General features: G+C 43.8%; 1 protein-coding gene across 10 annotated transcripts in view; it reads right to left on the bottom strand.

The window, feature by feature from the left end:
- The window catches only part of SLC4A8 (solute carrier family 4 member 8), an 80,228-nt gene that overhangs the window by 53,439 nt on the left and 10,743 nt on the right, over nucleotides 1-16,046 (bottom strand). For 2 of the 10 annotated variants that reach the window (XM_045462991.1, XM_045462992.1), the window contains exons 1-4: nucleotides 12,031-12,133; nucleotides 11,823-11,904; nucleotides 1,164-1,331; nucleotides 530-665 (exon numbers count right to left, since the gene is read on the bottom strand). In XM_045462991.1, the coding sequence (XP_045318947.1) occupies nucleotides 530-665; nucleotides 1,164-1,331; nucleotides 11,823-11,904; nucleotides 12,031-12,081 (437 nt within the window). In that variant the 5' untranslated portion in view covers nucleotides 12,082-12,133. Of the gene's footprint in view, nucleotides 1-529; nucleotides 666-1,163; nucleotides 1,351-11,822; nucleotides 11,905-12,030; nucleotides 12,134-16,046 lie in introns of those variants that run through there. The other 8 variants (XM_045462982.1, XM_045462984.1, XM_045462985.1 and 5 more) reach the window with 5 other exon arrangements.

Genomic DNA, 16,046 nt, shown 5'->3' with positions numbered 1-16,046 from the left:
AGCCTGGTCACTCTGCAGCTACCCCCAGAAGCCTACTGTCAGGTTAGCTATAACCCCAGGGGTCTCCGTGAGGTTGGGCTGTCTCAAAAATTCTGAAACTCCCAGTAAATTAAAACCCAAATGAATTAAAATTCTATGGTTCACCTGCAGAAAAGTCTTCACCTATGCTATATTTTCTGGGCTGGGTCCAAACCAAGGCAGTCCCATGAAGCATCTTCTAAGCCAGACCTATAATATCAAGATAGCCCAGGAACAACTCTGGGCCTTAAATAAGTTTGAGGACTCCCTAAAGGTTCTGTTGTTTCTGCCACCAATCCCAGGCTCAAGGTCAATTGGTACAGACGTCACCAGAGACATCACAAAGAGGCCGACATCAAGACTTCGCGTAGAAGACTCTGGAACATTAATCCCCATGTCAGTCATTACTTCTCCCATGAAGAAATAAACGAAAAGCAGACCTGTCACTTGCTGAAAGGTCCAAGTTGGTCTACCCAAGCAAATCTTGACCCAGGTTATTTTAGGGCCTTACCTGGCTGTCTCCTTCCATTCAGCATCTTCTCCCTCTTTCACACAGATCTCATCCAGCTCTGTGAACAGCTCGTGAGGTACATGCTCTTCATCTTCCTCAGTGCCCAGAATGAACTGAACACGCTGAGATGGTGTGTCTGGAAAATCAACCACAGAGAAAGGTCTGCTCCCAGCCTCAACTTAGAACAGAAATAGCATTCTGCTATACTTAGCACATCTGGGGGCCTTATGACTTCAGGAACATAGAGAAGACAATCCTGAATGTAGATCAAAAACATTTCTTTACCACCTACCACCCCCCACCCCCAAAATGCTATTCTATGCAAGCAGTTGAAGGGAGGGAAAAATTATGAGCTAAGACCACTTGAAGAAAACCCACAACAAACTGGAAACCTGATTACTTTGATCAAAAAGCATGGATAATTTTCCGGCAAATGATTTCATCTGTATAGTCATTGATTTGGGGGGACCTGAACTATGAATTTTTCAGGAAGGTATTTTTGATTCTTAGAGGCATTTCTTCTTGGAAGCAAGCTCTGAAAACTCTACAAAAGGATTAGAGAAGCAAGACCACCTACTTGACGTCCATCACACATTCCCTCAGCCTCACCGAGGTCCCAGCCATGGACACCCACCCTCTGTCCCGAGAGTGTTACCGTGGGCCAGGGCCTCTGGGCCTTCCTCCCCCTGGCTGGCTCCTTTGCCCCGCCCCCGTCTCCGGTGCTTCTGGCCATGGGTTCGGTGATGACGATGGCTCTGCCGACCCAGAGGCATCCGAACCCCCACATACAGAGTTCTATGACCTAGAACAAAGCAGAAGGTCTGTACAAAGAATGCCTTTTTCTTTTTTTTTTTTTTTTAGGTTTTTATTTATTTATTTTTGGTAATCTCTATACCCAACACGGGGCTCAAACTCACAATCCCAAGATCAAGAGTCTCACGCTCCTCTGACTGAGCCAGCCAGGCACCCCAGAGAATGCCATTAGTAAAAGGAATTGAGCATATTTAAGAGAGAAAGAAAATCATAGTTCTCTGGCCTGGTCACAACTCTAGTGGCAAAACTTCAAAGACTTCCAGGACTAAAGATGTATAGAGACCTTGGAGTTGACGGACTCCTTCACCCTACAGTGGCTGCAAGCCTCACAGGAGCGTTAAGATCAAAGGAAGTAACGTGCATGAACCTGATTTGCAAACCATAAAGGTCAACACAGATGCTAGTCATTGTTATGACAATTTGAGCAATTGGAAAAAAGCAATACACTCACTCTGACAACCGCAGCAAGTCTTGGAAGGGAGGTAGTTTAGAAAAGCGGTGAAATGCCCAAGTTAACCTGCCTGGGTCCTACACTTGATGACATCATTCACTAACCATGTAACCTGGAACAAGTTATTTAATCTCTCTCTGTTTTTAAAAAAATAATACTAAAAGCTTATTATTTAAACTCAGAGGGTTTTTATGAGCAGTAAATAAGATAATGTATGTACAATGCTTAACACGATGCCAATACATTCTAGAACCAGTTTCCATTACTTTTTTCTCCTTCGTTGTAGAATAAACAAGCTCAAATAGAAGTGAGAGACTAGTTACAAATCATAAGAAGCACGAGTCTGGGGTTGTAGGGAGAGAGAGTAAATATTGTACAAAAAGAGAAGAACGTGAGAAAACAAGTGATCCCACAGCATACCTGCATAGGTCCTCCTTTTCTACTCATTTGTTCCTTCTATAGGCAGTATTTTATTCTGCTCGTGACTTCTAGGCCTCTCTCACCTCCACTGGCTTTCCCTGCTTTCCTGCCAGGCCTGAAGCACAAAATCAGTAGCTTCTGGGATGCTACCACCCCCGACACGCAGAGCCTTAGTCTTCCCCCCAGTGCTGCCCAGTTACTGCCACTAGCACTCTAGATCCCGGACTGATCCCCTGCTTCTTCCATTACAGAAGCATTCCAATCTTCAGTCACTGTCCTCAAATCCACAAGCCTGGTTGACACTTCCTCCCTCTGAGCAGGTGACCTCACTTCATATGTTACTAAGAAGACTTAGGTTGTCTCATGTGACCTCTGTCCATCTCAGCCTGGCTTGCTTTCTCCCCCAGCTTCTCCTCTTTGCCAGGCTAATGAGCATGGCCTCCCATGCATCTGGAGTCCTACTCCATCAGCTATCCCCAGTCTCTCCTTTCTATCTACCCCTTCCACAGCTTTCTCTTGATTACAAGTCTCTCTTTTTTTTTTTTTAAGCAAACTCTAGGCCCGACGTGGGACTCGACCTCATGACCCTCAGAACAAGAGTTGCATGCTCTACCAACTGAGCCAGGCAGGTACCCCAAGTCTCTCCTATCTTAAAAAGAAACTTTCCCAATATGGTGCTACCCTCTAAGCTTCTACCTGTCCTCTTCCCTTCTCCATCAAACCACTTTCGGGAACAGTCTACCCACCTAGCTCCCTTTCCTCACCATCTCCTTATTCCATAGCATCTACATGTGGCTACTTTCCACTGAAAGTGTCCTCATTAGGGACCACTTAATCACCAAATCTCTATCATCTTATGTCTCTCTCAAAAGCCTTTCTTGAGAGCCCACCATGTGCCAGGCTATCCTGGTATCCAAATCCCTAGACTACTTCCTCTCATGGATGGTCCAGGGTCCCTTAGCTCCTGTACCCCTATCCTCCCTTGCTCATTTGCACTCCTCTGACTATGCTTCTCCATCCCTTCCACAATCCCCCAAAGGAAAAATCCCTAGGTTTTGGTCTTGGGCCCTTCCCTTTTTCTATTGGCATCTACTCTCACGATTTGAAAGTTTACTTCTTCAAACAACACCCAAATCTTTATCTATGGCAATTCAATACATCCCAAAGCAAACCCATGATCCTCCACTTCAAGTCAGGCTCATACCCATTTCTTCCATGTTTCTGTTCATGGCATCACCATTGTCTCCACTTTCCAGGCCTGAAACCTCAGAGCTATTCCCCATGCCCCTCAGTGTTACATCCTCCAGATTACGGATGTCAAGGGTTTCTCTCCTCCCACTTTGACAACAGCAGGAGTCTCCTTCCTCCTCCCATATCGATTCATTCCTACAAATGAGTCTTCCTGAAGCATTGCTCTGATCACAGTTCACTTCTGTGCAGCCAGGACCCTCAGGCCCCAGTCTCCTTTCTAGTCGTTTCTTTACTAGGACAAATCGTGCATTCACTAGGAAAAGAAAGGGAAGGGGCTTCTAAAAGAACTGAGTGATCAGCTCAAGAGAGACTCAAGTGGAAATCCCACACACGGTCACCTCATTTAAACATTCGGAAGGTGGGGGGTGCAGGTCTAGAGATGTACCCCTTCTGCATCCACCCCAGACACCCTGTCTCCTCTCCACAGCCTCAGATGCTTACACCTGCCACCATCTCACGTTCTTTACCTGAACCAACCTGCTATTCCACAAATGTGTCAATGCCTTCCAGACACGGACTTGGCTCACCTCCACAAGATTCACAGCAAACACATCTTCCTTCTTTCCTGCTATTATTCCTGATCTCCCCAATCAGATGTGCTGTCTCCTCCTTCTAAATCCCCAGAGCCCTTGGCTAACATTCTCTCATGCACTTATTTTATGCCTTGAACTAGAATTAATACCGCCCACTATTCATCTGCAGGCTTCTCAAGGTTCCAGGTCAGACTATCTTCCTCTTGGAATCCCTCACATAACAAAGCACAGTGTTTTACAGATGGCCATTGCTGCACAAATGTACAGAAAATGGAACGTCTCTTAAGAGCCTCTCTCGGGAAGATAACTTCTCAGGAGTCCAAAATCTAACCTAAGAGGGCCTCTAATCTGAAAGGAGCCACAAAAGGAATGTGTCACCAAAGTGAATGTGTTTAGGGTAGAAGAAAGACTCACCAAAGCATGAGAGGATTGAGAAGGTCCAAGCCAACCTGAGAATGTAAAGCTTAATCCAGGAAGACTTCCTGGATAGGGGAACTTTATGGAAAGAGTTACCAACTCTTCATCTTTTTTCCATAGCAATGGGGTTTCCTAAGACTGCGCTCAACTTCTTTAGGGGTTCCTCAGTAAATGCTCTCCACTTCCAAGTGGAGATAACATGCCTTTGAGTGCAGCTCTAACAGTCCTTTCTCTATGTCTCCCTCCTTTTCTTTAACCTCTCCTGCCTTCCAAATTCCAAAGCGATAAAGAAAAATAAAAAGAAACAGGATTATATATACATCTTCTCTATCCATTCATCTCTGGATGGACATTTGGATTGCTTCCATTTCTTAGTTCTTGTAAATAATGCTATAATAAGCATAGGGGTGCATATATCTTCTTGAATTAGTGTTTGCATTTTCTTTGGGTAAATACCCAGTAGTGGAATTACCGGATCATACGGTAATCCTATTTTTAATTTTGTGGGGAAGAAACCTCCATACTGTTTTCCACAGTGGCTATACCAATTTACATACAAATGATGGAATATTCCTCAGTCATAAAAAAGAATGAAATCTTGCCATTTGCAACAACATGGATGGACCTAAAGGGTATATAATGCTAAGTGAAGTAAATCAGACAGAGCAAGGTAAACACCATATGATTTCACTCCTGTGCGGAATTTAAGAAACAGAACAAACAAACAAAGAAGAAAGAGACCAAACACACACTCTCTTAAATACAGAGAACAAACTAGTGTTTGCCAAAGGGGAGGTGGTGGTACAGGTGAAGGAGATGATGGGGATTAAGGAGCACACCTATCATGATGAGCACTGAGTACTATACAGAACTGTTGAATCATTACATTGTGTACCTGAAACTAATGTAACACTGTATGTTAACTATACTTCAAGAACAAAAGGAACAGTACTGGAGGGAAAGCTGATGAGAGATTTATTTGAATGCTGAGAGGCAGAAGGATAAAATATTTAGTATCCAGTGGAATCACACCTCCCATCCTCATCCTGTCTCAGGGCAATCCTGTGTTGACTCATGCACATCTCAGGACATTTCTGACAGGCAGATCTCCGAACATAGTGTAGTCACCTCGTAACTTTATTGAAATAAAAATACAGAGCCAGAAGAAGTCGTCTGCTAAGATGTGGGATTCCAAACCTCTGACATTGTCAGTGAAAACTATAAAATGCGAAAATGACTAAGTTGAATGCCATCTCAATAAAATACCATCTGTTAACTAATAATGTTCCACTATAGTATGTTAATTAGTTCCCCGTAGTATACCGCTGAGACCGACCTGGGCTGGAGTCACATAACTGTTCCAGGTCCTGTCCCAAGGGCTGGGGATACAACAGCAAAAAGTACAAGGTCCCTGTCCTCAAGACACAGATTCTAGTTAGGGGAGACAGACACCATGAAAACAACATTTATTTCAAGTATTGATAATTATCCCAAGTAAAAACATGCTGAAGGGCTTGGGGTAGAGGGTAGGATGAAGAAGAGAGATCGTAGCTAAGATGATCACAGGTGACATCTGAGTGATGAGGAGAGGCCATGAGAAGAGCAGTCCAGGACAAGGCAAGATCAAGTGCATAGGCTCTACAGTGGGAATGTGCGAATTCCAAAGCCAAAGTAGGGCCAGTAGGGCCAGAGCAAGAGGAAAGAGGAAAGAAGAGGAGGAGGAAAAGGTCAGAGAGGCAGGCAGGGACAGATTCATGAAGAACCCATGGGCAGTGAAAAGCATAATTAGATCCCAGAGAACCACTTCAACCAGCCCCTAAAATAGTGACCTAGGGGGTTGCCTGGCTGGCTCCGTCAGTAGAGTGTGCAACTCTTAATCGCAGGGTCATGAGCTTCAGCCTCATGTTGGGTGTTGAGAGTGCTTAAAAATAAAATCTTCAAAAAAAAATTTTTAACAAGAATAAAAAACAAAATAGTGACCTACGTGTTGTAAAACTGTGTCCAGGTCGAGCTTGGCTTGTGTGAAGAAAAGCCTCACCGAGGGGTGACTCTCAGTCCTTCAACAGAGGCATCCCAACTATTAGCTTCCTTTCCCAGTAATTCCCCCAGAGGATTATTGGGCAGGCTAGGACCCCCACTTCTCCTTAAGCACATTCTAAATACTTCCACTGGGGGCTTCTGTCGGTATATTGCTAGTATTATATAATTTTAAGTACATTCTAAATAGGAATTGAGGGGCAGTGTTTAGGTGTTAGAACCTGTTTTATCAGATCTCATTTTCTCGGCGAATTTGCTGTCATTATTAAAGTAAAACAAAGAGGTTGGATCAAATGACTTCTCATGTCCAGTCCAGGGTCTACATCCAAACTAGGAAAGGCTCAGGTAAGGTCGTTTTTGGAGAAGCCAAGATGGTTCACTTGTTCCCACTCTTCTTACTTGTTGCTGCAAAAAGGCACTCCAGCAGAGTCTCAGTAAATGTTGAGCGAGTGATGCATGGTTTTGCTTGGTATCCAAAATTCCCACTAGGCAAGTCTGAGGATAGTGGGGAAGACACCCTTCAGATGCCTTTGGCGCCTTTATAGGAAGGTAAAGCTTAAGTCTTAGGGAAGGAAGACTCTTCTTTCTCTAAGAATTTTTTTGGTCCGATCAGTTCTCACAAACACTAACCAACCACAGTGCCTACCTTTTGAAAATGCCAGAGACAGGCGGAAATGAAAACAAGCCCCAGCAGGGGTCAGAGCTAAGAAGGGCCAAGCAGCTGTCAGAAAATCAGGCCTCAGTTTCTAGGCTGAGGACTCTGAAACAGGGGCTTGGATTTTCTGGGTGAGATCAGCAGAGGTGAAGACAAACAAATGGACACTAGGAAATGAACACAGAGTCAATAAAATCTAGTCCATTTAACTGGACTCTGGCAGTCTGGTGACTTCACTAAACGAATCCTATGGTCAGTTTGCTGGCCATTCAACTGCTTTCCCATCCACAGTCTTCTTCCCGCTACCTACCTACCAACTCACCCAGACTCCACCTTCTAAATCTACTCTTTGGGGGCTACTTTTTTTTTTATGGTGGTTTAAATTTATTTTTGAGAGAGAGAGAGAGAGAGGCGCGCGCGCACACACACACACACACACACACACACACAGAATCCGAAGCAGGCTCCAGGCTCTGAGCTGTCAGCACAGAGCCTGATGTGGGGCTCAAACCCATGAACCGCGAGATCATGACCCGAGCCGAAGTCACATGCTCAACTGACTAAGCCACCCAGGTGCAAAGGGGGCTATCTGTATGCAAATACAAGTATTCATTTGAAAGACTTATGGGAAAGATGTGACGTTAGTGTGTTTATTTTTTATTTTTTATTTGTTTATTTTCAAGTTAGTTAACGTACAGTGTAGTCTTGGCTTCAAGAGTAATGCCCGTCACCCACTTAACCCACCTCCCCTCCAACAAGCCCAAAATAAGTACGTATACACGTACAGAGGGTAACCATCAGTGGACTGGCGCTGCATCGTGTGGAGCAGGACAGAAGTCACAGCTGTGACCTACCTTGCGGATGGAGACCAGGCCTACCAACACAGAGGGCATGTCATACACACTGTTTAGCCAGTGCCCACGCAGAACTCATTAGCACATACAGAAGACTGTTCCACCCCCTGGGCTAGAGGATGACTCAAAGTCAATAACCACAGGGGGGAATCTAACATGCGAAGCAGATGCAAGCCTTTTTTTTTTTTTTTTTTTAATTTATAAATAGGATCAAAAGGCTCCTACCTCTGTTACAAACTTATTAGAGGACACTAAACCTGTTCTAGGATCCTTAAGTCTAGTAGTGAATCAGGAATAATGATCCGCCAGGAAAAATGGAAAAAGCCATTATTCCTGTAACTAAAGCAATGTTCCGTGTCCCTCTGGGGGCGGGACAGTCCACTGGAGCACATCATGACGACTACTGCTCTTCATTGAGTTTATCTTTGGAAATCCGTTCCAATATTTGGTTTGGACTCTTCTTGTATATAAAAAGAATCAATGTCATGGTTTAATGTGCCTTCTCCTACTAATGGAATTAGCTTACGCCAAAAGACACACACTTCCAAAGTCTGTAGTGACGTCCCAAGACTAAATCTCTGAAGTAATTCTGAAAAAGGGCGAGGGAATGATTTATGTGATGTGGAGCAGAAGGTAGAAAATTAAGGGGAAAGAAGACCCAGAGATTAATCTGCAGCCACAGAACCCTGTATCACGGCATACACATTGAAGTGGAACACAATTTACTTCTGTCTTCTATCAAAGTGGGACTGACTTTATTTCATGCCTTCGAGATGACAGCACTCAAGTGCAGCCCGAGTCCTAGGGCCTCCGTCACAGTCAGTCAGGGCAGAGCCTACAGCATGAGCAAGCCTATAGCAGACCCCGGCTCCCTCTCCCGAGCTGCTCGAGAGCCACATGAGGCCTGAGAAGTGGGCACCATTTGTCCTCCATTTGCCAACAGTGTTTGATTTAAAAAGTGCTAACAGGGCACCTGGCTGGCTCAGTCGGCTGAGTGTCCAACTCTTGGTTTCAGCTCAGCTCATGGTCTCACAGTTCGTGGGTTCAGGCCCCGTGTCGGTCTCTGCACTGCGGAGCCTGCCTGGGATCCCCTCTCTCTCCCTCTCTCCCTGCACCTCCCCCGCATGCACGCACACTCTCTCTCTCAAAATAAAAACAAATAAACTTTTTTAAAAAGTGCTAAGATAAGATTCTAGTTTTCAAAAAGCTCTATGTATAAAGGACCATTTCCCAAGACACTATCCCTTAGAAATGACGTGATAGATAGCTTTCTTTTAGAGCAAAATGGTGAGTGCATAAGGAATAGATGATGTCGTCTGGAGAAGATATTCCCATTGCCAATTACTCAGCTGACCTCTGTGAGTGGAACCCGGTCCTCAGGATCCAAGAGGATTTGCTCATGTTTATTATTCTACTCCCAGGCAGACAAGAGTGTTCATCAACGGTTACCTCCTTGCTGAGGGCAAAGGTCTGGTGAGCGCAGACAGCTGAACGGAGAACCACAGTGCTCTCAAGGTGCAGTGAGAGGGTAGAGAGGCAACAGGATTATCAGGGCTGAGGGAGGGGTGAGGCAACGAGAGAAATTCCCTATGATGTTTATACCATATAAAAATGTGTATGTGACGGAGCAAGACGTCGAGGCTGGGGGGCTCATGCTGAGTACTGTCCTTCCTTGCATTAATGCTGAGTGCTGGCCTCCCTCGCAGGCCGTGTGCTGGAATAGAAAGGGCAGAATTCCAGCCCAGTCTCACCCGCCATGAGGCTAAATGACCCTGAGCAGTTTCTCCACCTGTAAAATAGGGATGATACCTACCCACCGGGGCTGCTGTGAAGATGAAAAAGACAACGGGTACGAAGTGCCTCATCAAATGCCTAACACATGAGGGCCATTCAACACATGTCAGCCTCTCACCTCCACACCCTCCCCTTCTCCACTTTCTCCCGGTCGCTGAAACCCACATTGGCTCTTCTTCCATCTGGGCAAAAATGACTTAGAAAACTTGACCTTGATATGTCCAACCTCCACTGACCTCCAGGAGCCACCCACATAAGTTCTCATGGTAACAAACCCAGAGGCTGAGTCAGCCTCTACAGCTCTCACTCTCCCCATCCAGAGGACAAGTTTTCTCTGAGGATTACACAACTTTGATGGAAAAAAAAAAAAAAAAAAAAAAAGTCACGGGAACAAGCAGTACAGAGAGGACATTTTACATGCTGTCTCAGTCATTAGAAAGTTGCTGTATCATAGTCTTCCACATTGCAGGGGACGCTGCAGAGACTTAACAAAGGTTTTTGAGCCAAATGTGGGTTCTCATTAAAGCTACACTGGACACAAGCCTTTCTCTAATAAAACCGAACATCACCACTTATCAGGAAACCAGGTCCTATGGGAAAAAGAAAAATGGAAGGGCACTACCAATGGTCATGTGGGGATCTAGGGGTGGGACAGGGAAAAAAAAGAGCCTTAATAAGGTAAAGTAGACAGAGCAGCTCAATAAAAACCCCTCTCCTTTCCCTTGCACTTGAGTTGGGTTTTTTTTTTTTAGGTTTATTTATTTATTTTGAGTGAGAGAGAGAGAGAGAGAGTATGTGTGTGTTCTCGAGCCAGCGTGCATGTGAGCTGGGGAGGGGCAGTGAGAGAGGGAGAGAGAGAATCCCAAGCAGGCTCTGTGCTGTCAGATGTGGGGCTCCATCTCATGAACTGTGAGATCGTGACCTGAGCCAAAATCAAGAGCCCTACGCTTCACTGCCTGAGCCACCCAGGCGCCCCTCAACTGGGCTTTTTTTTGATGCCTGTTTATTTTCAGAGAGAGAGAGGGGAGGGGAGGGGCAGAGAGAGAGGCAGAGAGAGAATCCCAAGCAGACTCTGCATTGTCAGTACAAAGCCCGGTGCAGGGCTCGAACCCGCAAACCATGAGATCATGACCTGAGCCAAAACCGAATGGGACACTTCCTTGACTGAGCCACCCAGGCGTCCCCACTTGGGTTTTTTTAAATACAGTTCTGTGCTGTGAATTAGAGAATAGGGGTGTATGTCTTCTCTTGTCTTATTTAGATAAAAACACCAGGCAGAAATGGGTATCATTAGAATGGGAAACATTGGAGATGGGGCAAAAACAGGGTTTTATAACCAAGCTGAATTTTTAAAACTATCCGTATTTTATTTTCTTGTACAAACCGTGTACATGTTTACATTTATATTTGTGGGCAATTGCCAGGAATTGACAAGCTGACCCGAGTCCTTCACAGTCTCAAGAAGAGATCATTTGTTAATATTTCTATCGGACTTAACAGTGCTCAAAGCGCTGTCTCACATGTTATTAGAACCTACTAGTAAGGTATTAATATCCCTACTTTTAAAATGGAATTATAATTAACATACAGTTAATTATACAGTTAACATACAGGTGCACAACATGACGATTTAGCGATTCTGTGCATTACTCCGTGCTCATCATGGTAAGTGCAGTCACCATCTGTCACCAAACATTATTACAATATTTATTGTCAATTGTCACAATATTATTGACTACATCCCCGTACTTTTCATCTCCATGACTTATTTATTTTATAACTGGAAGTTTGTACCTCTTAGTCCCCTTTATCTATTTCATCCATCCCCACTCCACCCACCTCCCCTCTGGCAACCACCAGTTTGTTCTCTGTATTAATACCCCTAGTTTTATTTAGCAGATGAGGACATTGAGGCTAAGGGAAATTGAGTGATCTTCCCCCAAGGTCTGACAGGTAGTGAGAAAAGAGTCAGCGGGCTCAAACGCAGATCTCCTGATGGCAAAATTCTCCTCCCACACCGGGCTGCCTCTCATTTATTTTCCCCACCACAAAGAACGGCAGTTCTTACCTTCCAACTCTTCTTTCTCATAGTGAATGTTAAGAATTGTACTGGTCCCACCCTGATCCACCACGGCTTCTTCATCTGGTCTCTGTTGAAATATAAATAAGTAGCCATAGTAATAAGCATACGTTCATTCAGACATCCACTTAAGTACCACATGTATGCCAGACCCTTTCTGCAACCCTTGGGGGAGAAAACACAATGGTTTGCATACGTTTTTCATTTGAAACTCACAATAACTTTGAGATGCAAAAATGACAGCCATTCTCAGGGGTGCCTGGGCGGCTCAGTCGATTATGTAACCGACTTCAGCTCAGGTCATGATCTCACAGTTTGTGAGTTCGAGCCCCACGTCGGGCTCTGTGATGACAGCTCAGAGCCTGGAGCCTGCTTCAGATTCCGTGTCTCCCTCTCTCTCTGCCCCTCCTCCGCTCTTGCTCTGTCTCTGTCTCTCAAAAATAAATAAATGTTAAAAAAAATTTTTTTTTAATGACAGCCATTCTCTTTCTCATTTTATAAATGAACAGCCCGAGACTTAGAGAGGATTAAGTAATTATTGCCCAAGGGCACAAATGTGGTAAAAGGCAGAGGTGGGATGAACTCTGGTCTTGGGACTGCAGATATCACGCCTTTTCTACCTCCCCACAAATGCAAGTGCATAGCATGTCTGCATTTTGCAAGCGGTGTCAACCACGTTTTTTTTGTTTTGTTTTGTTTTGTTTTTTTAGTGTCGACTGATCTCCTTGATCTCTCTTCAGTATTTGAGCCTGTTGTCCTTGAAATTCTCCATCCTGCTCCTTTGATCAAGTCTCCCCTGTCTCATTCTAAGGCTCGTCTTCTTCCTCTAACCATAAATCCCAAGCAAGAGCGCTCTACCTTTGGTTTCCCTCACTTGAGTCTTCCAATTTCAACTACAGCCTGAGACTGTTGACTCAGTATTTGACACACCATTGGGATGTTGACCACAAGATCCACATTGTCTAAAACCAAACTGATCTTCTTTCCAAAACAAGCACCCTGTGCTCATTTACTTACACTTACCCATGGCAGGACTGTTTCTTAGTCCACATTTGAAATTTCAAATGCATTTATTTATCCATTCCACGTGTATTAAGTGCCTATTATATGCCTTCAGGGAAATAGCTTCCTTTTCTTATCAGGTCCTCCTGTGCAATTGCTCTCAAATCTACTCTCATCTCAGGGGCGCCTGGGTGGCGCAGTCGGTTAAGCGTCCGACTTCAGCCAGGTCACGATCTCGCGGTCCGTGAGTTCGAGCCCCATGTCAGGCTCTGGGCTGACGCTCAGAGCCTGGAGCCTGTTTCTGATTCTGTGTCTCCCTCTCTCTCTGCCCCTCCCCCGTTCATGCTCTGTCTCTCTCTCTCTCTCTCTCTGTCCCAAAAATAAATAAAACGTTGAAAAAAAAAAAAAGAAAAAGAAAAAAAAAAAAATCTACTCTCATCTCTCATCTACTCTATGCCACACTCCTGTGCCCTTTCAGTCATACTGGACATGTTTTCAGTTCTGGAACCAGACTCACTTTCTTCCTTGACTGTTGCTCCCTCGGTCTAGAACTATCATCCTCTCCCTGCTAGCCCCACCTCCTACCACCAGCGGCCAGTACTTACTCATCATCCCACAGATCTCAGCCTCAATGCACTTCCTTGGAAGGCTTCCCTCATCTGAACTAAGTGAGGTCCCCCCATTTATAAGCCCTCATTGCACACTGCGCTTCTCTGTAATGACATGTCTCTGCTCCTTGAGGGAGGAGCCCTGTCTGCCTTCCTCACCACTGTTCCTCCAACACCCTACACAGACTTTTCACAGAGTAGGTGCTCAATAATTCTTTGTTAAAATCATGACTATAATGGCACCTACCTTATCAAGACCCTGAACTATTTTTTTTTTTAATCTTAACTGATTTTCCTGTCAGTCTATTTCTCTGATCAAACCTGCAGCTCCAGCCAAGTTCACTGATCCCATGGGCACTCTGCATGTTCCCACTTTCACGCCTTTGCTAACATGTCCTGCATCTAACGTTCCCCCACCCCCCCAACTCTCCATCAAATCCTTATCATCTTCCAGATCCTGCTCAAATTTCCAGCTTACTGTTCTAACACTTTTTCAAGTTATCATCTATGTCCTCAAATGAGGCAACTCTGAATATAAAGCAATCCATCTCCCCGATAAGAAGATTCAAAAAAGTTCTTGAGGGCAACTTGAATAGACTAACTTCTAGGGAAGTAGATGAAAGTCAAATGTCTACATATATATGTATTTTTTTCGCTGCCCCCCACCCCGCCCCGCCTGCGCCTCATAGGATTCTCTTTCCCTTTCTCTCAGCCTCTCACTCACTTGCACCCTCTCTCTCTCAAAAATAAATAAACTTAAAAAAAAAAAAAAGAGTCTGGGTTTTTTGTTTATTCATTTGTTTCTTAAATTCCACAGATGAGTGAGATTATATGGTATTCTTTTCTCTGACTGATGTATTTCACTCAGCACTATACTTCCTAGATCTATCCACATTGTTGCAAACAGCAAGACTTCATTCTTTTTTATGACTAAGTAATATTCCAGTGTGTGTGTGTGTGTGTGTGTGTGTGTGTGTGTGTGTGTGTATGTGTGTGTATACACCATGTCTTCTTTATCCATTCATCTACCGATGGACATTTGGATTGCTTCCAATACTTATAGTGTTTTACTTACGAATTTAATTTATAGACATTTAAAATTTCATATTATTACTATCATGGAATAATCTCCAAGATAGAATATTAAGTTTAAAAAGCAACGTAGAGAAAACTGTTTGATGTTTGCTAACTTTTATCAGAGAAAGGTTGTTGGGATGGCTCAGTCAGTGGAGCATGAGATTCTTGATCTCAGGGTTGTGAGTTCAAACCCCACATTGGGCATAGAGCTTACTTAAAAAAAAAATTATATATAAAAAAAGAAAGGGTGTTAGAACATAAGCATCTGCTTATACTTAAAAACCTATAAAGGAAGAATAAGTCATGAAAAAAAATTTAGGAAATAAATTCCTGTTGTTTATTTATTTATTTATTCTTTTTTTATTTTTTGAGAGAGAGAGAGCATGAGTGAGCAAGGGGCAGACAGAGAGGGAGAGAGAGAGAATCCAATGAGGGGCAGAGAAAGGAAAAAGAGAGAGAATCCTGAAGTGGGGCACAAGTTCATTTGATGTGGGGCTTGAACTCACGAACCCATAAGTCCATAACCTGAGCTGAAGTTGGATGCAAAACCAACTGAGCCACCCAGCTGCCCCACCATGAAAAAAATTTTTAAAGAGTTACCCATAGTGCTCGCTTCGGCAGCACATACACTAAAAAGAGTTACCCATAGAGGAGTGAGGGAATAGGTTAGAGGAGAAAAGGACAGAAAATTAGACTTCTTTGAAAATGCCTTATTTTGTAAATATCTTACATAATTTTATTTTATTTTTTTAATATTTGCTTTTGGGGAGCGTGCACATGGGGGAGGGGCAGAGAGAGGGGGACAGAAGATCCCAAGCAGGCTCTGCACTGACAGGCTGACAGCAGCAAGCCAGATGCAGGGCTTGAACTCGCCAACCACAAGATCATGACCTGAGCCAAAGTCCGACACTCAACCGACTGAGCCACCCAGGTGCCCCAATATCTCACATAATTTTAAAACAACTAAAAATTTTAAAAGCAATTCCCAGAAATGAAAAATCAAATGAAAGCAAATGCCAAATTGATGGCATAACTATTCCAAGAGATATTATTCCAAGTAACTGTAAAATACAATAAGCTGCCTGAACATCCTCAGTGGTATATACCCTAAGACAAAAAGAGTTTAAGAATATCTTAAACTACCGTTTAGTTATCTGTTGGTGGGAGTGTTGGTGCTATCACTCTGAGGCTGTTGTGCATTGTGAGATAAACATATTCGTGATCATGTCAACTTGTTCTGTCACTCTCAATGTCATTGAGAACTGGCATTCTCAGCAGGGGTAAAAGGAAATACAGTCTTAGGACAGAAGTTAAGTAAAAACCATTCAGTCCTGATTTTGAATTGGATGGGTCAACAAGAATATAGAATACATTTTTATCTTTAAATGTTTTTAAATTTATAAATTTACATTTCCTAGCTCTGTCCACTCAAAAGCCCTAGAAAAAATGATCAGCCAGTAGCAATGAGTATCCTTAGCACCCAGACTGTGGTCTCTTAAAATACCATTGTCTACGAAAAGGCACT

This window comes from Leopardus geoffroyi, chromosome B4 (assembly GCF_018350155.1).
Source record: "Leopardus geoffroyi isolate Oge1 chromosome B4, O.geoffroyi_Oge1_pat1.0, whole genome shotgun sequence".
Classification (NCBI taxonomy): domain Eukaryota; kingdom Metazoa; phylum Chordata; class Mammalia; order Carnivora; family Felidae; genus Leopardus; species Leopardus geoffroyi.
The sequence above is the reverse complement of the archived record's forward strand: the minus strand, read 5'-3'. Positions and strand labels throughout refer to the sequence as shown.